The sequence below is a fragment of the Mustelus asterias genome, chromosome 13, assembly GCF_964213995.1.
Source record: "Mustelus asterias chromosome 13, sMusAst1.hap1.1, whole genome shotgun sequence".
In the NCBI taxonomy this organism is placed as follows: Eukaryota; Metazoa; Chordata; class Chondrichthyes; order Carcharhiniformes; family Triakidae; genus Mustelus; species Mustelus asterias.
In genome coordinates this window covers 13,846,341-13,862,596 of record NC_135813.1, presented here as the reverse complement: position 1 = coordinate 13,862,596, position 16,256 = coordinate 13,846,341, and the positions used below count along the sequence as shown (strand labels likewise).

Below are 16,256 nucleotides of genomic sequence, written 5' to 3'. Positions count from 1 at the left end.
GAGTGACTTGGAAGGGAACCTCCAGGTGGTGGTGTTCCCAGGTATCAGCTTCCTTAGTCCTTCTAGATGGTTGTGGGCAGGGAAGGTGCGGCCTAAGGCGCTTTGGTAAGTTCTTGCAGTGCATCCTGTAAATGGTACACGCAGCTGCCACTGTTCGTTTGTGGTGCAGGGATTGAACATTTGTGGAAGAGGTAGCAACCAAGCTGGTTACTTTGTCCTGGATGGTGTCAAGCTTCTTGAGTGTTATTGGAGCTGCACTCATCCAGGAAAGTGGCGAGTATTCCATCACACTCCTGACTTGTGCCTTGTAGATGGTGGGCAGGCTTTGGGAAACCAGATGGTGAGTAAGTTGCCACAGGATTCCTAGCCTCTAATCTGCTCTTGTACCCACAGTATTTATATGGCTAGTCCAATTTCTGGTCATTGGTAACCCCAAAGATGTTGATAGTTGAGGATTCAGCAATGGTAATGCCATTGAATGTCAAGGAGCGATGGTTAGATTCTTTCTTGTTGGAGATGGTCATTGTCTGGCACTTGTGATGCAAATGTTACTTGCTGCTTGTCAGCTCGAGCCTGGTCCAGGTCTTTTTGCATTTGGACATGAACTACTTCAGTATCTGAGGAGCTGTGAATGGTGCTGAACATTGTGCAGTCATCAGCGAACATCCCCCCTTCTGACCTTATGATGGTAGGAAGGTCATTGATGAAGCATCTGAAGATAGTTCAGACTAGGACACTACACTGAGAAGCTCCTACAATGATGTCCCTGGAACTGAGATGATTGACCTATAAACCACCATCTTCCTTTGTGCCAGGTATGACTCTAACCAGTGGAAGGTTTTTCTCCCGATTCTCCAGTTTTGCTAGGGCTCATTGATGCCAAACTTGGTCAAATGCTGCCTTGATGTCAAAGGTAGTCACTCTTGTTTCACCTCTGGAGTTAAGCTCTTTTGTCCATTTTGAACCAAGGCTGTATTGAGGTCAGGAGCTGAGGGACCTTGGCAGAACCCAAACAGAATGTCAGTGAGCAGGTTATTGCTGAGAAGTGCTGCTTGATAGCACTGTTTTTGATACCTTCCACCATAATTGGCTGGGTTGGATTTGACCTGTTTTTTTATGTACAGGACATACCTGGGCAATTTTCCACATTGCCAGGTAGATGCCAGTATTGGCACTAGTGGCACAGCAAGTTCCGGAGCACAAGTCTTCAGTACTATTACCGGAATATTGTCAGGGCCCATGGCCTTTGCAGTATCTTGATATCACATGCAGTGTATCTAATTGGACGAAGACTGAGCTCTGTGATGCTGGAGATCTCTCCAGTGGAGGCCAATATGGATCATCGGCACTTCTGGCTGAAACTTGTTGCAAATGCTTCAGCCTTATCTTTTGCACAGATAGGCTGGGCTCCTCCATTATTGAGGTTGGGGATATTTGTTGAGTCTCCTCCTCCAGTGAATTGTTTAATGATCCACCACCATTCACGGTTGGATGTGGCAGGACTGCAGAGCTTAGATCTGTTGGTTGCGGCATTACTTAGCTCAATTACTTGTGATTTATGCTGTTTGGCACACTAGTCTTATGTTGTAGCTTCACCAGGTTGACACCGCATTTTTATGTATGTAAGCTAATGCTCCTAGCATGCCCTCCTACAATCTTCACCTGCCTTGGTGGTAATGGTAGAGTGGGAGAGGACAATTCTGCAGCTGCTAATGCTCCACAGCGCCTCATGGATGCCCAGTCTTGAGTTGCTTGACCTGTTCAAAGTCTATCTCATGTAACAAGGTGGTAGTGCCACTCAAGACAGGACTTTGTCTCCACAAGAATTCTGTCATGAAAAGGCATCTGCAACAGGCAGATTGGTGAAGATAAGGTCAAGTATGTTTTTTCCCCCTTGTTGGTTCCCTCGTAGCCGACCCAGCCAAGAGGCTTTGTCCTTTAGGACTCAGCTAGCTCGGTCTGTGGTGGTACAGAATGCTGAAGCATTTGCAAAAATCTTCAGCCACAAGTACCAAGTGGATAATCCATCTTGACCTCTACAAGAGAGGACTCCAGCGCACAGATCTGTCTTTATCCCATTAGATTCACTCCACGTGATATCAAGATGTGGTTGAAGACACTGGATACTGCACAAGGCTATGGGCCCTGTATTGAATCACTTTTGGTGATGGACATTTTAAGTCCCCCACCTGAAATACATTCTGGCTTCCTCCAAGTGATGTTCAACAAGGAGCAGTACAAATTCATCAGCTATGAGGGTGATAGTATGTGGTAATCAGCAGGAGGTTTCTTTGTCCATGTTTAACCTGGTGACTTTGTGGAGTCCAGAGTTCATACTGTGGACTTCGAGCGCAGCTCCTTCCCGACTGCATTCCACTCCCTCACCTGATGGTGAGGATGATGTCTGGGACATTAGGGCAGTCGTGATGTGGAGATGGACTGGGGTAAACACAGTAAGAGTTTTAACAACACCAGGTTAAAGTCCAACAGGTTATTTGGTAGCAAATGCCATTAGCTTTCGGAGCGCTGCTCCTTCGTCAGATGGAGTGGAAATGTGCTCTCAGAGACAAAATCAAGTTACAGAATACTGATTAGAATGCGAATCTCTACAGCCAACCAGGTCTTAACATTAGGGCATTAGATAACATTCTATTTTCCTAATTACTTGCTGTACCTGTAGCCTTCTGTGATTCATGTACTAGGACACCCAGATCATTCAGCACCTCCAATCTCTGTAATCTTTCATCATTTAAATATAAGCTTCCTTTGTATTATGTATGGGTCCTGGACCAGAATCCCAAATTACTGGACCTTGGCAATTTTTCTATTTTGCCATAAATGTGAGGAAAGGATGCTTCAGTCCAGGAGTAATTCTGATGACAAATTAGAGATTTTTTATAGTAAAGCAAATTTTATTTAATAAGACAGTTTAAATATAACTCTAACAAAATGAACTATTAACAGTTGAATAGTGAAAAAATGAAATAACTTTAATTTCTAACTTATCACTGTTTCAGTTCCAAATAAGCAACATTCTCTTACAGACTTAAAATTCCATTAATATACTTGCCATCATGAGTGTAGACAGTCTTGAAGTCATCAGAGAGATTTTGAGTTTGAGCAGCTTGCAGACCTCTGTCTTAACAAACCTTCGTAAGAAGTCTCACAACACCAGGTTAAAGTCCAACAGGTTTATTTGGTAGCAAATACCATAAGCTTTCGGAGCACTGCTCCTTCGTCAGATGGAGTGGAAATGTGCTCTCAAACAGTGCAAACAGACACAAAATCAAGTTGCAGAATACTGATTAGAATGCGAATCTCTACAACCAACCAGGTCTTAACATTAGGGCATTAGATAACATTCTATTAGCTTTCCTAATTACTTGCTGTACCTGTAGCCTTCTGTGATTTATGTACTAGGACACCGAGATCATTCTATTCGCATTCTAATCAGTATTCTGCAACTTGATTTTGTGTCTGTTTGCACTGTTTGAGAGCACATTTCCACTCCATCTGACGAAGGAGCAGTGCTCCGAAAGCTTATGGTATTTGCTACCAAATAAACCTGTTGGACTTTAACCTGGTGTTGTGAGACTTCTTACTGTGTTCACCCCAGTCCAACGCCGGCATCTCCACATCATAACAAACCTTCGCCAGACTGAAAGCTGTTTTTCTCTGCAACATACCTAGCTCCTCCCATTAATCACAATATCACATGATCCTGTCAATCAGCCTAATCAAAATTCTTCCTGCCAAAATGGACAATTACACTGTGCCCACATTACATATACTTATATATATTTAGGGCGGCACGGTAGCACAGTGGTTAGCACTGTTGCTTCACAGCTCCAGGGATTTGGGTTCGATTCCCGGCTTGGGTCACTGTCTGTGTGGAGTTTGCACATTCTCCTCGTGTCTGCGTGGGTTTCCTCCAGGTGCTCCGGTTTCCTCCCACCGTCCAAAGATGTGCGGGTTAGGTTGATTGGCCATGCTAAAATTGCTCCTTGGTGTCCTGAGATGTGTAGGTTAGAGGGATTAGTGGGTAAAATATGTAGGGATATGGGGATAGGGCCTGGGTGGGATTGTGGTCGGTGCAGACTCGATAGGCCTAATGACCTCTTTCTGTACTGTAGGGTTCCTATGATTCTATACTCCATTTGCCAACTTAATGCCTACTCACCTATCTATACCCCTTGTAGTCTCCTTACTTTTTCTTCACAATTCACTTTCCTACCTATCGTGTGAAGTCAGCAAATGTAGCAAGCATATCTTCAGTCCCTTCATCCATGTCATTTATATAAATTGTAAAAAGTTGAGGCCCCAGCATTGAACCATGTGGTATACCACTCGTCACATCCTGCCAACCAGAAAAAGACCCAATTTTGCCAACTGTTTCCTGTTAGCTTGTCCATCTTCAATCCATGCCACTATATTACCCCCTACACCATGAGTTTTAATTTTCTGCAATAACCATTGATGCAGCATCTTATCAAATGCCTTCTGGAGATCGAAATACAGTACATTCACTGGTTCCCCTTAATCCAGAGCATATGTATGCTTTTTCTTGAATACTGTATTTAACTTTTTTTAGTAAACCACAAATGATAGGCCCTTTCCTTAATTTTTTTCTGATTGGTATGTGTCTATTCTGAAATATTCCTATAAATGTCTACCACTGAACATCTATGGATCTATCCCTTAAGCATATTTGCCAGTTCACTTTAGCTAGCTTTACTTTGATTGCTTCATAATTGCCTTTATTTAAGTTTTAAATACTAGTCTTGGATGCACTCTTCTGTCCCTCAAACTGAATGTAAAATTCGATCATATTATGATCACTGCTACCTAAGGGGTGCATTCACCATGATGTTATCAATTAATCCTGTCTCATTGCACAATACCAGGTCCTGCCCTCTGGTTGGCTCCATAAAGTGCTGTTCTAAGAAACTAACCCCAAAGTATTCTCTTAACTCCTCATTTATGCTATTTGCCCATCTAATTTTTCCAATCCTATATGTAGATTAAAATCTCTCATAACTATTGCAGTACCTTTCTGATAAGCTCCCATTATCTCTTCTCTTATACTCTGTCCTACCACGTAGTTACAATTACACCACCCTCACAAGTGACTTCTTGCCTTTATCATTTCTCATCTCAACACTAACTGCTTCTACAGCCCCCTCTCTAACGTGCTAATACCTTAATTAATTAACACTTTTTCTTAACTTTTCATCCTTCCTAAATGTTACATAGCCTTCAATATTCACATCCCAATCTATGTTATCCTGTAGTCAAGTCTCTGTAATAGCTATCAAATTAAACTTATTAGTTTCTACTTGTGCTCAGTTCATAGGTATGATTTCAAAGGAAACAAAAACAGGAAATGCAAGAAAATCTCAACAGGTCTGACAGCATCTGTGGGGAGAGAATAGAGCCAATGTTTTGAGTCTAGATGACCCTTCATCAGAGCCAGCTGATAATCAATACTCCTCCATGTTGAACCCCACTTGGAGGAAGTACTGAGGATGGGAAGGGCGCACAGAATGTAATCTGGGTGGAGGATACCCTCCATCGTGTTCTGTGGCACTACACCGTACTAAATGGGATAGTCTTTGAACAGATCAAGCAACACAAAATTGGGCATCCATAAGATGGTGTGGGACTTCAGCAGCAGCAGAATTATACTTAACCGCAATCTGTAACCTCGTGGCCTGACGCATCCCACACTCTTCCATTACCACCAAGCAAGGCGATCAACCCTAGTTCAATGAAAAGTGCAGGAGGGCAATACAGGAGCAAAACCAGGCATGTCTAAAAATGTCAACCTGGTGAAGGTGCAAAACATGCCTGCCAAAGAGCCGAAGCAGCATGTGACAGACAGAGCTTAATGATCCCACACCCAACCAGTCAGATCTAGACTCTGCAGTCCAGCCACATTCAATTGTGAATGGTGGTGGCCAATTAAACAACTTGGTGGAGGAGGAGGCTTCACAAATATCCCCATCTTCAATGATGGAAGAGCCCAGCACATCTGTGCAAAAGGCAAGTCTGAAACATTTGCAACAGTCTACAGCAGAAGAGCCGAGTGGATGATCCATATCTTCCTCTCTCAGAGGTCTCCAACATCATTGATATCAGTCTTCAGCCAATTCAATTCACCCTATATGATATCAAGAAACGGTTGAAGGCATTGGATACTGCAATGGCCAGAAGCCCTGACAATATTCCAGCAATAGTCCTGAAGACATGCTCCTGAACTTGTAGCTGTTCAGTACAGCTACAACACTGACACCTATCCAGCAATCCGGAAATTGTCCAGATATGTCCTGTACACAAGAAACAGCACAAATCCAACCCGGCCAATTGTGGCCCCATCATGTTGGAGAATCTAGAACTTAGGGGGTCACTGTTTAAAAATCTGGGGTCATTCATTTCAGACCGGTGAGAAGAAATCTTTTCTCTGGAACTCTCTTCCCCAAAAGGCAGTGGAAGCAGAATCATTAAATATTTTTAAGGCTGAGCTAGATTAAGAAGGGGGTGAAAGATTATCAGGGGTAGGCAGGAATGTAGGGTTGAGGTTGCAATCGGGTCAGTCATGATCCTATTGAATGGTGGAGCTGGCTAGAGGGGCCACATGGCCTACTCCTCATTCATAAGTTGGTATCTTACTCTGATTAGTTCCTCATATATAGCCCAGGCAAAAAGAGGCTGGCTAGGTTGCTACCTCCCTTCCTTTCTGCTGCTGCTTCCTTTTTTTACTGGTTGCTTGTGGCAAGATCTGTCTCAATGGCAAGACTGTGCAGCATGCGACATAACATTTGGAATTTGGGATCCACTTAGCCATGGCGTTCGGAGTGCTGAAAGCTGAGGAATTGTTTTAGTGCATCACTGGTCTACTCCAGCAGTTCCCAACCACTGTCACGAGAAATGATTCAACATTTATGTAATTAACTAAAACTAACTCTATAATTTTGTCTTTTAAAAAGCATTTAGACAGTTACATGGGTAAGGTGGGTATAGAGGGATATGGGCCAAATGCAGGCAATTGGGGCTAGTTTTTTAAAAAAGGGCAGCATGGACAAGTTGGGCCAAAGGGCCTGTTTCCACGCTGTAAACCTCTATGACTCTAACCTTCGTCTTTGGCTGGGAAAAAGGCCACACAGGCATGGTTTTGATGTTGGTCAGGTCCGTGCGTGTGACCAACCGGACTTAAAGCTGAAGACAGCACCTACGCAAAAAAGCAAAAACTCGAGGGTGTAAAAACCCTGAGAGGCGAGATGGGGAGAGTTTAAAAAAACAGGTTAGAGGACAGGGAGAAGTTTAAAAACGAAGTTCCCATTAAGGGAAGAAGATAGAGAAAATAGGATGTGGACTCAAATTTATCATATGATGTATTAAAGGTTGGGAATCACTGGTCCACTCTGTCACATTCTTTGTGGCAGCTTGGTTTTCATTGTATGCATACCCCTGTGCATGGTTTACACAGCCGCGTCATGTTGTCAGCAGGCAGCACTAGCTACCTTGGTTCGCCATGGAGATACTTTCGTTCTGAAGCAATCACTGCCAGGATATCAGGCACTGACCTGCATGATGGGCTACCTCTGGAGGCAATGGCCTAGTGGTATTATCGCTCGACTATTAATCCAGAAACTCAACTGATGTTCTGGGGACCTGGGTTCGAATCCCGCCACGACAGATGATGGAATTTGAATTCAATAAAAATTTCTGGAATTAAGAATCTACTGATGACCATGAAACCATTGTCGATTGTCGGGAAAACCCATCTGGTTCATGTTCTTTTAGGGAAAGAAATCTGCCACCCTTACCTGGTCTGGCCCAATGTGACTTCGGAGCCCAGCAATGTGATTGACTCTCAACTGCCCTCGGGCAGCTAGGGATGGGCAATAAATGCTGGCCAGCTGGTGACGCCCGTGTCCCATGAATGAATAAAATACACCGGCTGGACGTTGAGGGAGTGGAATCCTGTTTGGTTCCGGTACACAGCAGAGTTGGCATGCAACACCCACAATACAATGTGCGTGCAATTATAGTTCCCTGCACAATGGGGAAGTCTGCAAACCAACAAACCCTTGTCCTCACTCCACCTGTTTGTCTCTGGCAAGAGAGAATGAAATGAAGTTGGCTCTCTTTGACTAGAAAGCCTCAGTGATCTCCCTTATGCAGCACTTCATGGCAGACTGCAAGATATTGCTAATATCTCCAGCACCAGCTGGGAAGGAGTGAAACACACAAAAGCTCATCGGCACATAACTTCACAGCCACTGGCAGTGTAGGCCTTCCCTAGTCTGAGGTTAGTGTTGTGATTACAGCAATTGGCATTTCACTGAGGGCCTCAGCAAAGCACAGACGTCTTGCGTTGTTTCTCCATGAGGTACGTGTAGGAGAGTTACTCTTTGAATACCCTGGCCAGGTATGGTTTCCTGAGATGAGGCTTCCTTCCCATGTCTGTGAGCAACTGGCTTGTGCAGAAGCTTTGAAGTCAGCTAAAAAAGTACTTCCAGCACCTGCCAACTCCCTGTGCAGACTTTACAAACAACAATGAAATCAGCAAAAACAAGTGGAATTGTAGCCAGAACCAAAAACATGTACCAACCAACTCGAGAATAATTTTTTCCCTGCTGCCATCAAACCTTTGAAAGGACCTATTATGTATTAAGCTGATCTTTCTCTTCACTCTATCTGTAACTGCGACACTATGTGACAGATGTGACACAGTACTGTGGTGTGGCTTCCTGGTGCAGTATATACTATATTCTGCACCCTCTCCTTTCCTTTTCCCTTATGTACTTTATGAACGGTATGCTTTGTCTGTATAGCACGTGAGAAACAATGCTTTCACTGTATCCCAATGCACGTGACAAATCAAAAGAACCAGCAACTAATCAGCATATATTTGATCCTTTTTAAATATCGGGTGGCACACAGTGGTTGGCACTGTTGCCTCACAGTGCCACAGACCCGGGTTCAATTCCAGCCTTTGTTACTGTCTGTGCGGAGTCTGCACATTCTTCCCGTGTCTGTGTGGGTTTCCTCCAGGTGCTCCAATTTCCTCCCACAGTCCAAAGATGTGCGGGTTAGGTTGATTGGCCATGCTAAATTGACCCTAGTGTCAGGGGGTTTAGCAGGGTAAATATGTGGAGTTACGGGAATAGGGCCTGGGTGGTCGGTGCAGACTTGATGGGCCGAATGGCGCTGAATGGGATTCTATGAAATAGTGCTGAATGGGATTCTATGAAATAGTGCTGGTGGAGATCCTTTCTGTTGCTTAACACTTGCTAAGCTCTGTGATCTTATGAAAGAGCGTTGCATGCTGATTGAAATCATGATCAACCTGTTCTCCGGATTATTGTGGGCATTCACTACACTAGTTTTAATGTTTGCACCAAGGTAACATCTCGTGCAATTCACATGCCAGTTGCATATTTATGAGTAAAGTTTGCTATGTTAGAACTCTGCAGGCTCTTCCAATCCATAAGAACATTGGACACCATCAAGCCCAATAAACCCTGCATTTATCCAATGGTAGTATCCAGTCTCATTTGTGTTGTTTATTTTACGTAAACCATTTTTTACAAAAAAGACTTGGCGAAGTTTGTTCCCATGTTAATAGTTTCTATTATCTATTAATCTACAATATATGAAGTTTCTGCCTTGTGAAAGCCATGTATCAAATACCAAGAGAGAGGTTCAGCACTGCAAAGAGTTAAAGTACTTGCATCATTGGATGCAGAGTGAATAGGTTGTGAATCCTTCCCTTTGATCCTTTACTGCAGGCAATGCCAAAAGGAGACAGCTAAAGATGGAAGTAACTTACTCTTTTTTGTTGCAAAGGAATGTCCTGGCCGCTTTTTATATTCTTTGTGGTTTCTGGCTTTTAAATCACAATTTCCTTGTTCAGCAAGTTCTCTTGTGGAATTACACACCAATCTAACTAGTAAATAATTTATCATCTTTGTTGCAAACATGATCAAGACCAATGCAAAGTTTCAGATAAAGAGGGTTTAAAACCAGAGGAGATTTGGACCAGGGCCCTGCAGATGGAATTCAGTCCTTGTTTTAAAATCCTAGATTATTTATTTATATTGCTATTTTAAATTCCAGCCGGAATTCTCCCAAAAAAATTCTAAGTGTCAAATTTGCGTGAAAACTGGAGTAATTCGCGCTGTTTGTTTCAGTGGGAGTTCAGAGAAGAATCTCCCACACTCTGTGCACTGCAGAGGCCACCAGCGTGAGTATCATTACATTTCAGGGGGCGGGACCTATTCCCACTGGAGAGACTGAAATCAACGTGCTGAACGGGCCACTGCGCACGTGCCGATCTGTCAGTGCCACGATTGGCGCGTGCACAGTGGCCTCGCACTTCCGGCTTCCCAATTGCCGGCCAGCTCAATCGCTACCTCCCCCCGACCATTCCTGCAGCCCGCCCCAGTCGCTCGCCTCCCTCCCCCCAATGATCCCCATGCAGAATGGCAGTGGGACCTCCCCCACCCCCACCGCTCACCCCCTAGGCCCCACCTCCATCAGACCCTGCCCCCATACTCCCCAGTCCCTCGGCACTGCCCTAGTAGTGAAAACCCGGCTGGGGTGAAACACTCTGGGGAGATGCTAGTAGGCCCAGAGACTTCAGCACCTCCCCCCCGCACCGCGCACCACCCCCCCCCCCCCCCAAACCACCAGGCCCACTAATCACATTGAAATCCCGCCACCCCGCATACCTAATGCAGCCCCGGAGCTAACCAGAAATCCGGAGCTGGGAGAGGCACTCTGGGCTGGACGCCCAATGCGATCGTGCTCATCTGGCCCGGCTGAAATCTCCCAGCCCGTGAGGTGGGAGAATCGCCCCCTCTATGTCCAGATGTTGAATTTGGAGTCTGTGTAATTGCACCCTCCTATCAGTGGGGGTGCTGGAAAGCTTAAATATATTGGCCCAGATTTTGAAGTCAGCTGTGAGTAAATGCCACCAATCATTTTTCACTGTTCACCGAGGTGAGAAGTAGCACCCACTCCACTCGTTTCTAATCTGCTCACAGGGCAGGAATCAGAGACTGTCCCGCCAGCAATATATCATGGGACCTGATCCTTGATGTTTTTCCCAAAGTGCTGCACTACATAGCAAAGAAAGCTGCCGTTGCTGTCGGCAGCTTCAACACCATTTTTCCCACCTGCCAACGGCCTTTGCCGATTTCCAGGAAAATCATAGAATCCGACAGTGAAGAAGGGGCCATTTGGCCCATCGAGTCTGCACCGACCACAAACCCACCCAGGCCCTATCCCCCTAACTAGCCCCCCTAACCCTAAGGGGCAATTTAGCATGGCCAATCCACCTAACCCACACGTCTTTGGACCTTGGGAGGAAACCGGAGCACCCTGAGGAAACCTACGCAGACACGGGAAAGAACGTACAAACTCCACACAGTGATCCAAGTTGGGAATTGAACTCGGGTCTCTGGCGCTGTGAGGCAGCAGTGCTAACCACTGTGCGGCCCTAGAAAATCTCTCACATACTGCGCGATCTTGCCAATCGTTTATGCCACATTCCTGCTGCAGCAAGGTCGGAGAATTTGGCACCCAACCAAATTTCCATTCCCTGCAGCAGGATGGGAAAATCCCCACTGGCGTGAATGACCGTAACAATCCGGCCATAGTATCTGCAAGGCACCGCTTGGTTTATTTTCCACTTTGTGAAGGAGGTGCCTCAAAAATTCTTCAGCAACATACTTGCTTCATAGTTTTCACACATTACAATTTTTAGAAGATAATTTTAGATCCCTTGGAAATACTGTGTGCAACTGGCCAACACTTTGAATCATTATTAAGTTGGCATACCTTTTTTTTCTAACACAGACAAGTATAGAATGATAACAGTAAATCCTTCCAGGTTCCCGTAAAAAATGTAACTATGTCTAATTTATTTTAATTTTCCATGTATAATTGCTACCACAAATGTGGTTAACTTCCTCCTCATATTTTTAAAATTTTCAGCATTGCAGTCATTTATTCGAGCATACACCACATATCCAACAAATCTAAAGCATGTCTTCCATGTGAAAACACTTCATCTTGGACACGCTGCCAAGAGCTTTGGACTCCGAGATGCCCCCCAGAACCTGAGCAGCACAATAATGGCCAGCCAGCTGAAGAAGAATCTTAAACCAAGGGTAAAAAGGTAAGGGCCTTGACGCTGCATCTTTTTTATTGCTAATTAACTAATAAAAGATCACAGCTGTTCTATTTATGTCTATACAATATACATGTCTGTATGTGTGTGCGTGTGCATTTTGGGGTTTTCTAGTTAACTCGACGGGCTAGAACTTAGAATAAAACTGATTACAACAGCTGAATGTGTTACTCCTGACCTCAATTTCAATGCTAGAACCAAAAATGAAACAGAGCTTCCAACAAAATTATGTATGTTGCATTGTTATCTTTCGGTTTGTGTTATCTAGTTTTTGCAATATCTGTGGCATTCAAATAAGATTGTGTTACTTTTTATTTGAAGATTTAATTTGAATATACACTGAAACCTTGGGATAGTTGTTCTGGAATTTTATGATGTTTACATACCAACAGTTGCAAATTTTGCTCGTCTGGCATTTTCAGGTGTTTAAATTGATGACAAGGAGCCTGTTTTTGTTCCACGTACTATATTGTAATGTTTCATGCTTCAGGATCAAAGAAGTGCATTTCTTGGGGTTTCTCTTGCTCTGCTGCCATGATTTTAACAGAAATCGGTGACGGAGAAATTGCTGGCGAGTTATTTTGTCAGCGGTGACTGAACAGAGTACATTAGGCTACTTTCCTTTGCCTGGGTGTTGCTAACCCAACAATTTGATTTGATTTATTATTGTCACATATATTAGTATACAGTGAAAAGTATTGTTTCTTGAATGCTATACAGAGAAAGCATACCGTTCATAGAGAAGGAAAGGAGAGGGCAGAATGTAGTGTTACAGTCATAGCTAGGGTTTAGAGACATATCAACTTAACATGAGGCAGGTCCATTCAGAAGTCTGATGGCAGCAGGGAAGAAGTTGTTCTTGAGTCAGGTGAAGAGTTTAATGCCATCTTCCGTGTTATGTCCAGCCACCTCCTGCTCTGTAAGAGTGGGTTATGGCGTTTGTAACAACGGTTATATAGGGATTCGGAGTGCTGGATACTTTTCCAGTCTTCAGCAAGATGAGTGTGCTCCAGCTAACATACATACTTGATGCACAAGATCATGCCAGGCATATTGATGGATCTACTGGCTGTTGCTGTAACACTGTGCTTGCCTGCATGCAATTCAGATTTTCATTCCCTCAAGGATAAACTCTGCAGAGCCATTCTGGATTTGTTTCATAATAAGTTGTTTCTGTGTTTCAGTCGTCATTGTTAAATGAATATCAAGTGAGTGTTAATTGTATTCAAGTGGTATCAACTGGGGACTTGCCCACAAGTTTGAGTGGACTGAAAGAGGGTTGATGATTGGAGGTGCATGGTATTCAGTGTGCATCTCTGTGAATAGAAAATATATAAAGTGTGGTCTGCAGTGTTCTTTCCTTCACCGCCTAGCTATCTGAGTTCTAACAGCAAACATTGAACCAAATCTATGTATTATTGCTTTAATCTTCCAAAAGAAAGAACTCATAATTCATGTGTCAAGAACTGGGTAGCACAGTGGGTTGGTATGTGTCCTTTCACCTCTGGATTACGTGGGTTCAAGTTCAGTCTAGACCTACATTATCAAAATCTTCTTTCTCAGTTCTGACTGGGCATGGCTCCACAGCAGAAAAACTGTCCACATTTTGGCTCAAGCCAGCACTGCATTGGCATTCACTCAGGGAAACCACAGGGAATCATACTGGAGCAGTAGGGGACATTTCACGATGGCTAGAGTTAAAGCAATTGAGTGAATGGAGTTTTATTTTGCGTCTGTCTAGATCATTGGTGATGACCTCGGCTCAAAACTAAAGTATTTAATTTCCTCAACTAAGCATAATGACAATTAACAAAAAATGTAACAAACGCACAAGTCACAAGTGCAGTGGTATTCAGGTGTGCCCAGGGATGGGTATATGATTCTATTCAATATACTTTTTGTAATGTATTCATGCAGGAAAAAGGATGGAAACATATTTTGTACCTTTTTTCAACTGAGTTCTTTGCAATGAGTGATGTAAGTACTAGTGATTCCCATGACGATACGGTTACAATTTAGGCTCTCTCCCAACTTTCTCTCCACGCTCAAAGCCACAAAGCTGTTAGTTGCCAAAGATAGACCTATGTCTGCTACAAACTAAAACTGTTAAACCTCATATTTGGAGTGTGCTAATGTATCAACAGTGAATGTTTTTAAGGTGGAAATAGCTGGATCCTTGTTCGTCAAGAGGATCAAAGGTTATCTATCGGGGGCTAGGTAGAAATGTGGAACTTGAAACAAACAGATCAACCATGATTTTATCGAATGGCAGAGCAGACCTAAGGGGCCGAATGGCCTACTTCTCCTATTTCACATGTATGTTTGTATGTATGAATGACTCTTACAATGACAGGCGGCATGGTGGCATAGTGGTTAGCACCGCTGCTTCACAGTGCTAGGGACCCAGGTTTGATTCCCAGCTTGGATCACTGTCTGGGTGGAGTTTGCACGTTCTCCCCCGTGTCTGCATGGGTTTCCGCCGGGTGCTCCGGTTTCCTCCCATAGTCCGAAAGATGTGCTGGTTAGCACATCTTTCGGATGTGCTAATGACCTCAACAGGCACCGGAGTATGGCGACTAGGGGAATTTCACAGTAACTTCATTGCAATGTTAATGTAAGCCTTACTTGTGACTAATAAATTAACTTTAAGTGATTTTGCATTGGAAGATGTAGACGCCATCTGTCATTCACTCCTAATTGGCATAAAGTACTGATAGACCCTACAATACAAGCTAAACTACAAACCAAAATTCATCAGAAGTTTAATTTGTATGAAAGCCACATACAGCAGATAAACTGCAACACTGTTTTAACAAACATTCATCCTTGACACCGTTTCCTGAAACCGAAAGAAACTATAGCCCATTTCACAATTCTCAGAATGTGCCAAAGTAATTAATTGCCAATTGATTACATTTGAACGTAGTACATTATGATGGCAATCTGCATACAATATCCCACAAACAGCATGTGGTATAGATGGCCAGTCAAATTCATTTGATTGTCTGATTGAAGAAAAAACAGGAGCTAGAATGTGATCTTTTCTTCCGATAGTACCATGGGATCTTTTGCTTTCACCTGAACATTTGATGTCCCATGTGGGTGGCACAGTGGTTAGCACTGCTGTCTCACAGCGCCAGGAATCTGGATTCGATTCCAGCCTCGGTTAACTGTCTGTGTGGAGTTTGCACATTCTCCCCGTGTCTGCATGGTTTCCTCCCACAGTCCAAAGATGTGCAGTTAGGTTAATTGGCCATACTAAATTACTCCTTGGTGTCAGGGAAGTTAGCAAGGTAAATATGTGCGGTTACGGGGATAGGGCCTGGGTGGGATTAATATCAGTGCAGCCTCGGTGGGCCAAAGGGCCTCTTTCTGCACTGTAGGGATTCTATAAAAGATGGCACATCCACAGATGCAGCTCTCCCTCAGTTCAATACTGCATTGAAATGACATCCAAGATTATATACTGAAGTCTTGGAGAGGGTTTTAAACTCTCAACCTTCTGACTCAGCAGTAGGTACCATTACTGAGTTGAGTTCACAGAAAGTAGCAGACTTTCAAAAATTCCTATGGTTTTTTTTGCTGAGTGTTTTGCCCAAATCTTGAGTGAACATAGAGCTTTGCTTCACTGCCATGCTGCGGAAATACAATTGAGCTAAGTGAACTCAAAAACTTAGGAGAGCTAGCAAGAAAGATACATCTCTAAGGAGCGTATCACACCTCAGATCAAAGAAGATCTTTCATACTGGGCAAGGACTTCTGAAGAAAGCCCAAGCTGTTTTTGAACAGGCTGGTGATGAATACTAATTATTTCTATCACCTGAGGAAGAGTGAGAAAAGAAAAGCTCCTTCTCTGTCTGATAATCTGTTTACTGGCTGAAGCCTAAAACAAAGCCTTCCACAAACTCTTCGGTGGCTGCAAAGATTACAGGCAATTGGCCCCTGTTTGTTGTTAGAGAATATTATGTATTTGATTTCCCACAAGACCCCCAACCATACCCCCATTTTAAAATCCAATGCATTGGTCTTTCTAAGAATTGTACCGAGAAGGTGCAAC

General features: G+C 43.7%; 1 protein-coding gene across 1 annotated transcript in view; it reads left to right on the top strand.

Moving 5' to 3' along the window:
* Positions 1 to 16,256, top strand: part of ddx31 (DEAD (Asp-Glu-Ala-Asp) box polypeptide 31) — a 122,205-nt gene that overhangs the window by 84,441 nt on the left and 21,508 nt on the right. Inside the window, exon 19 of the mRNA XM_078226375.1 lies at positions 12,004 to 12,187. Within this exon, the coding sequence (XP_078082501.1) occupies positions 12,004 to 12,187 (184 nt within the window). The remainder of the gene's footprint in view (positions 1 to 12,003; positions 12,188 to 16,256) is intronic.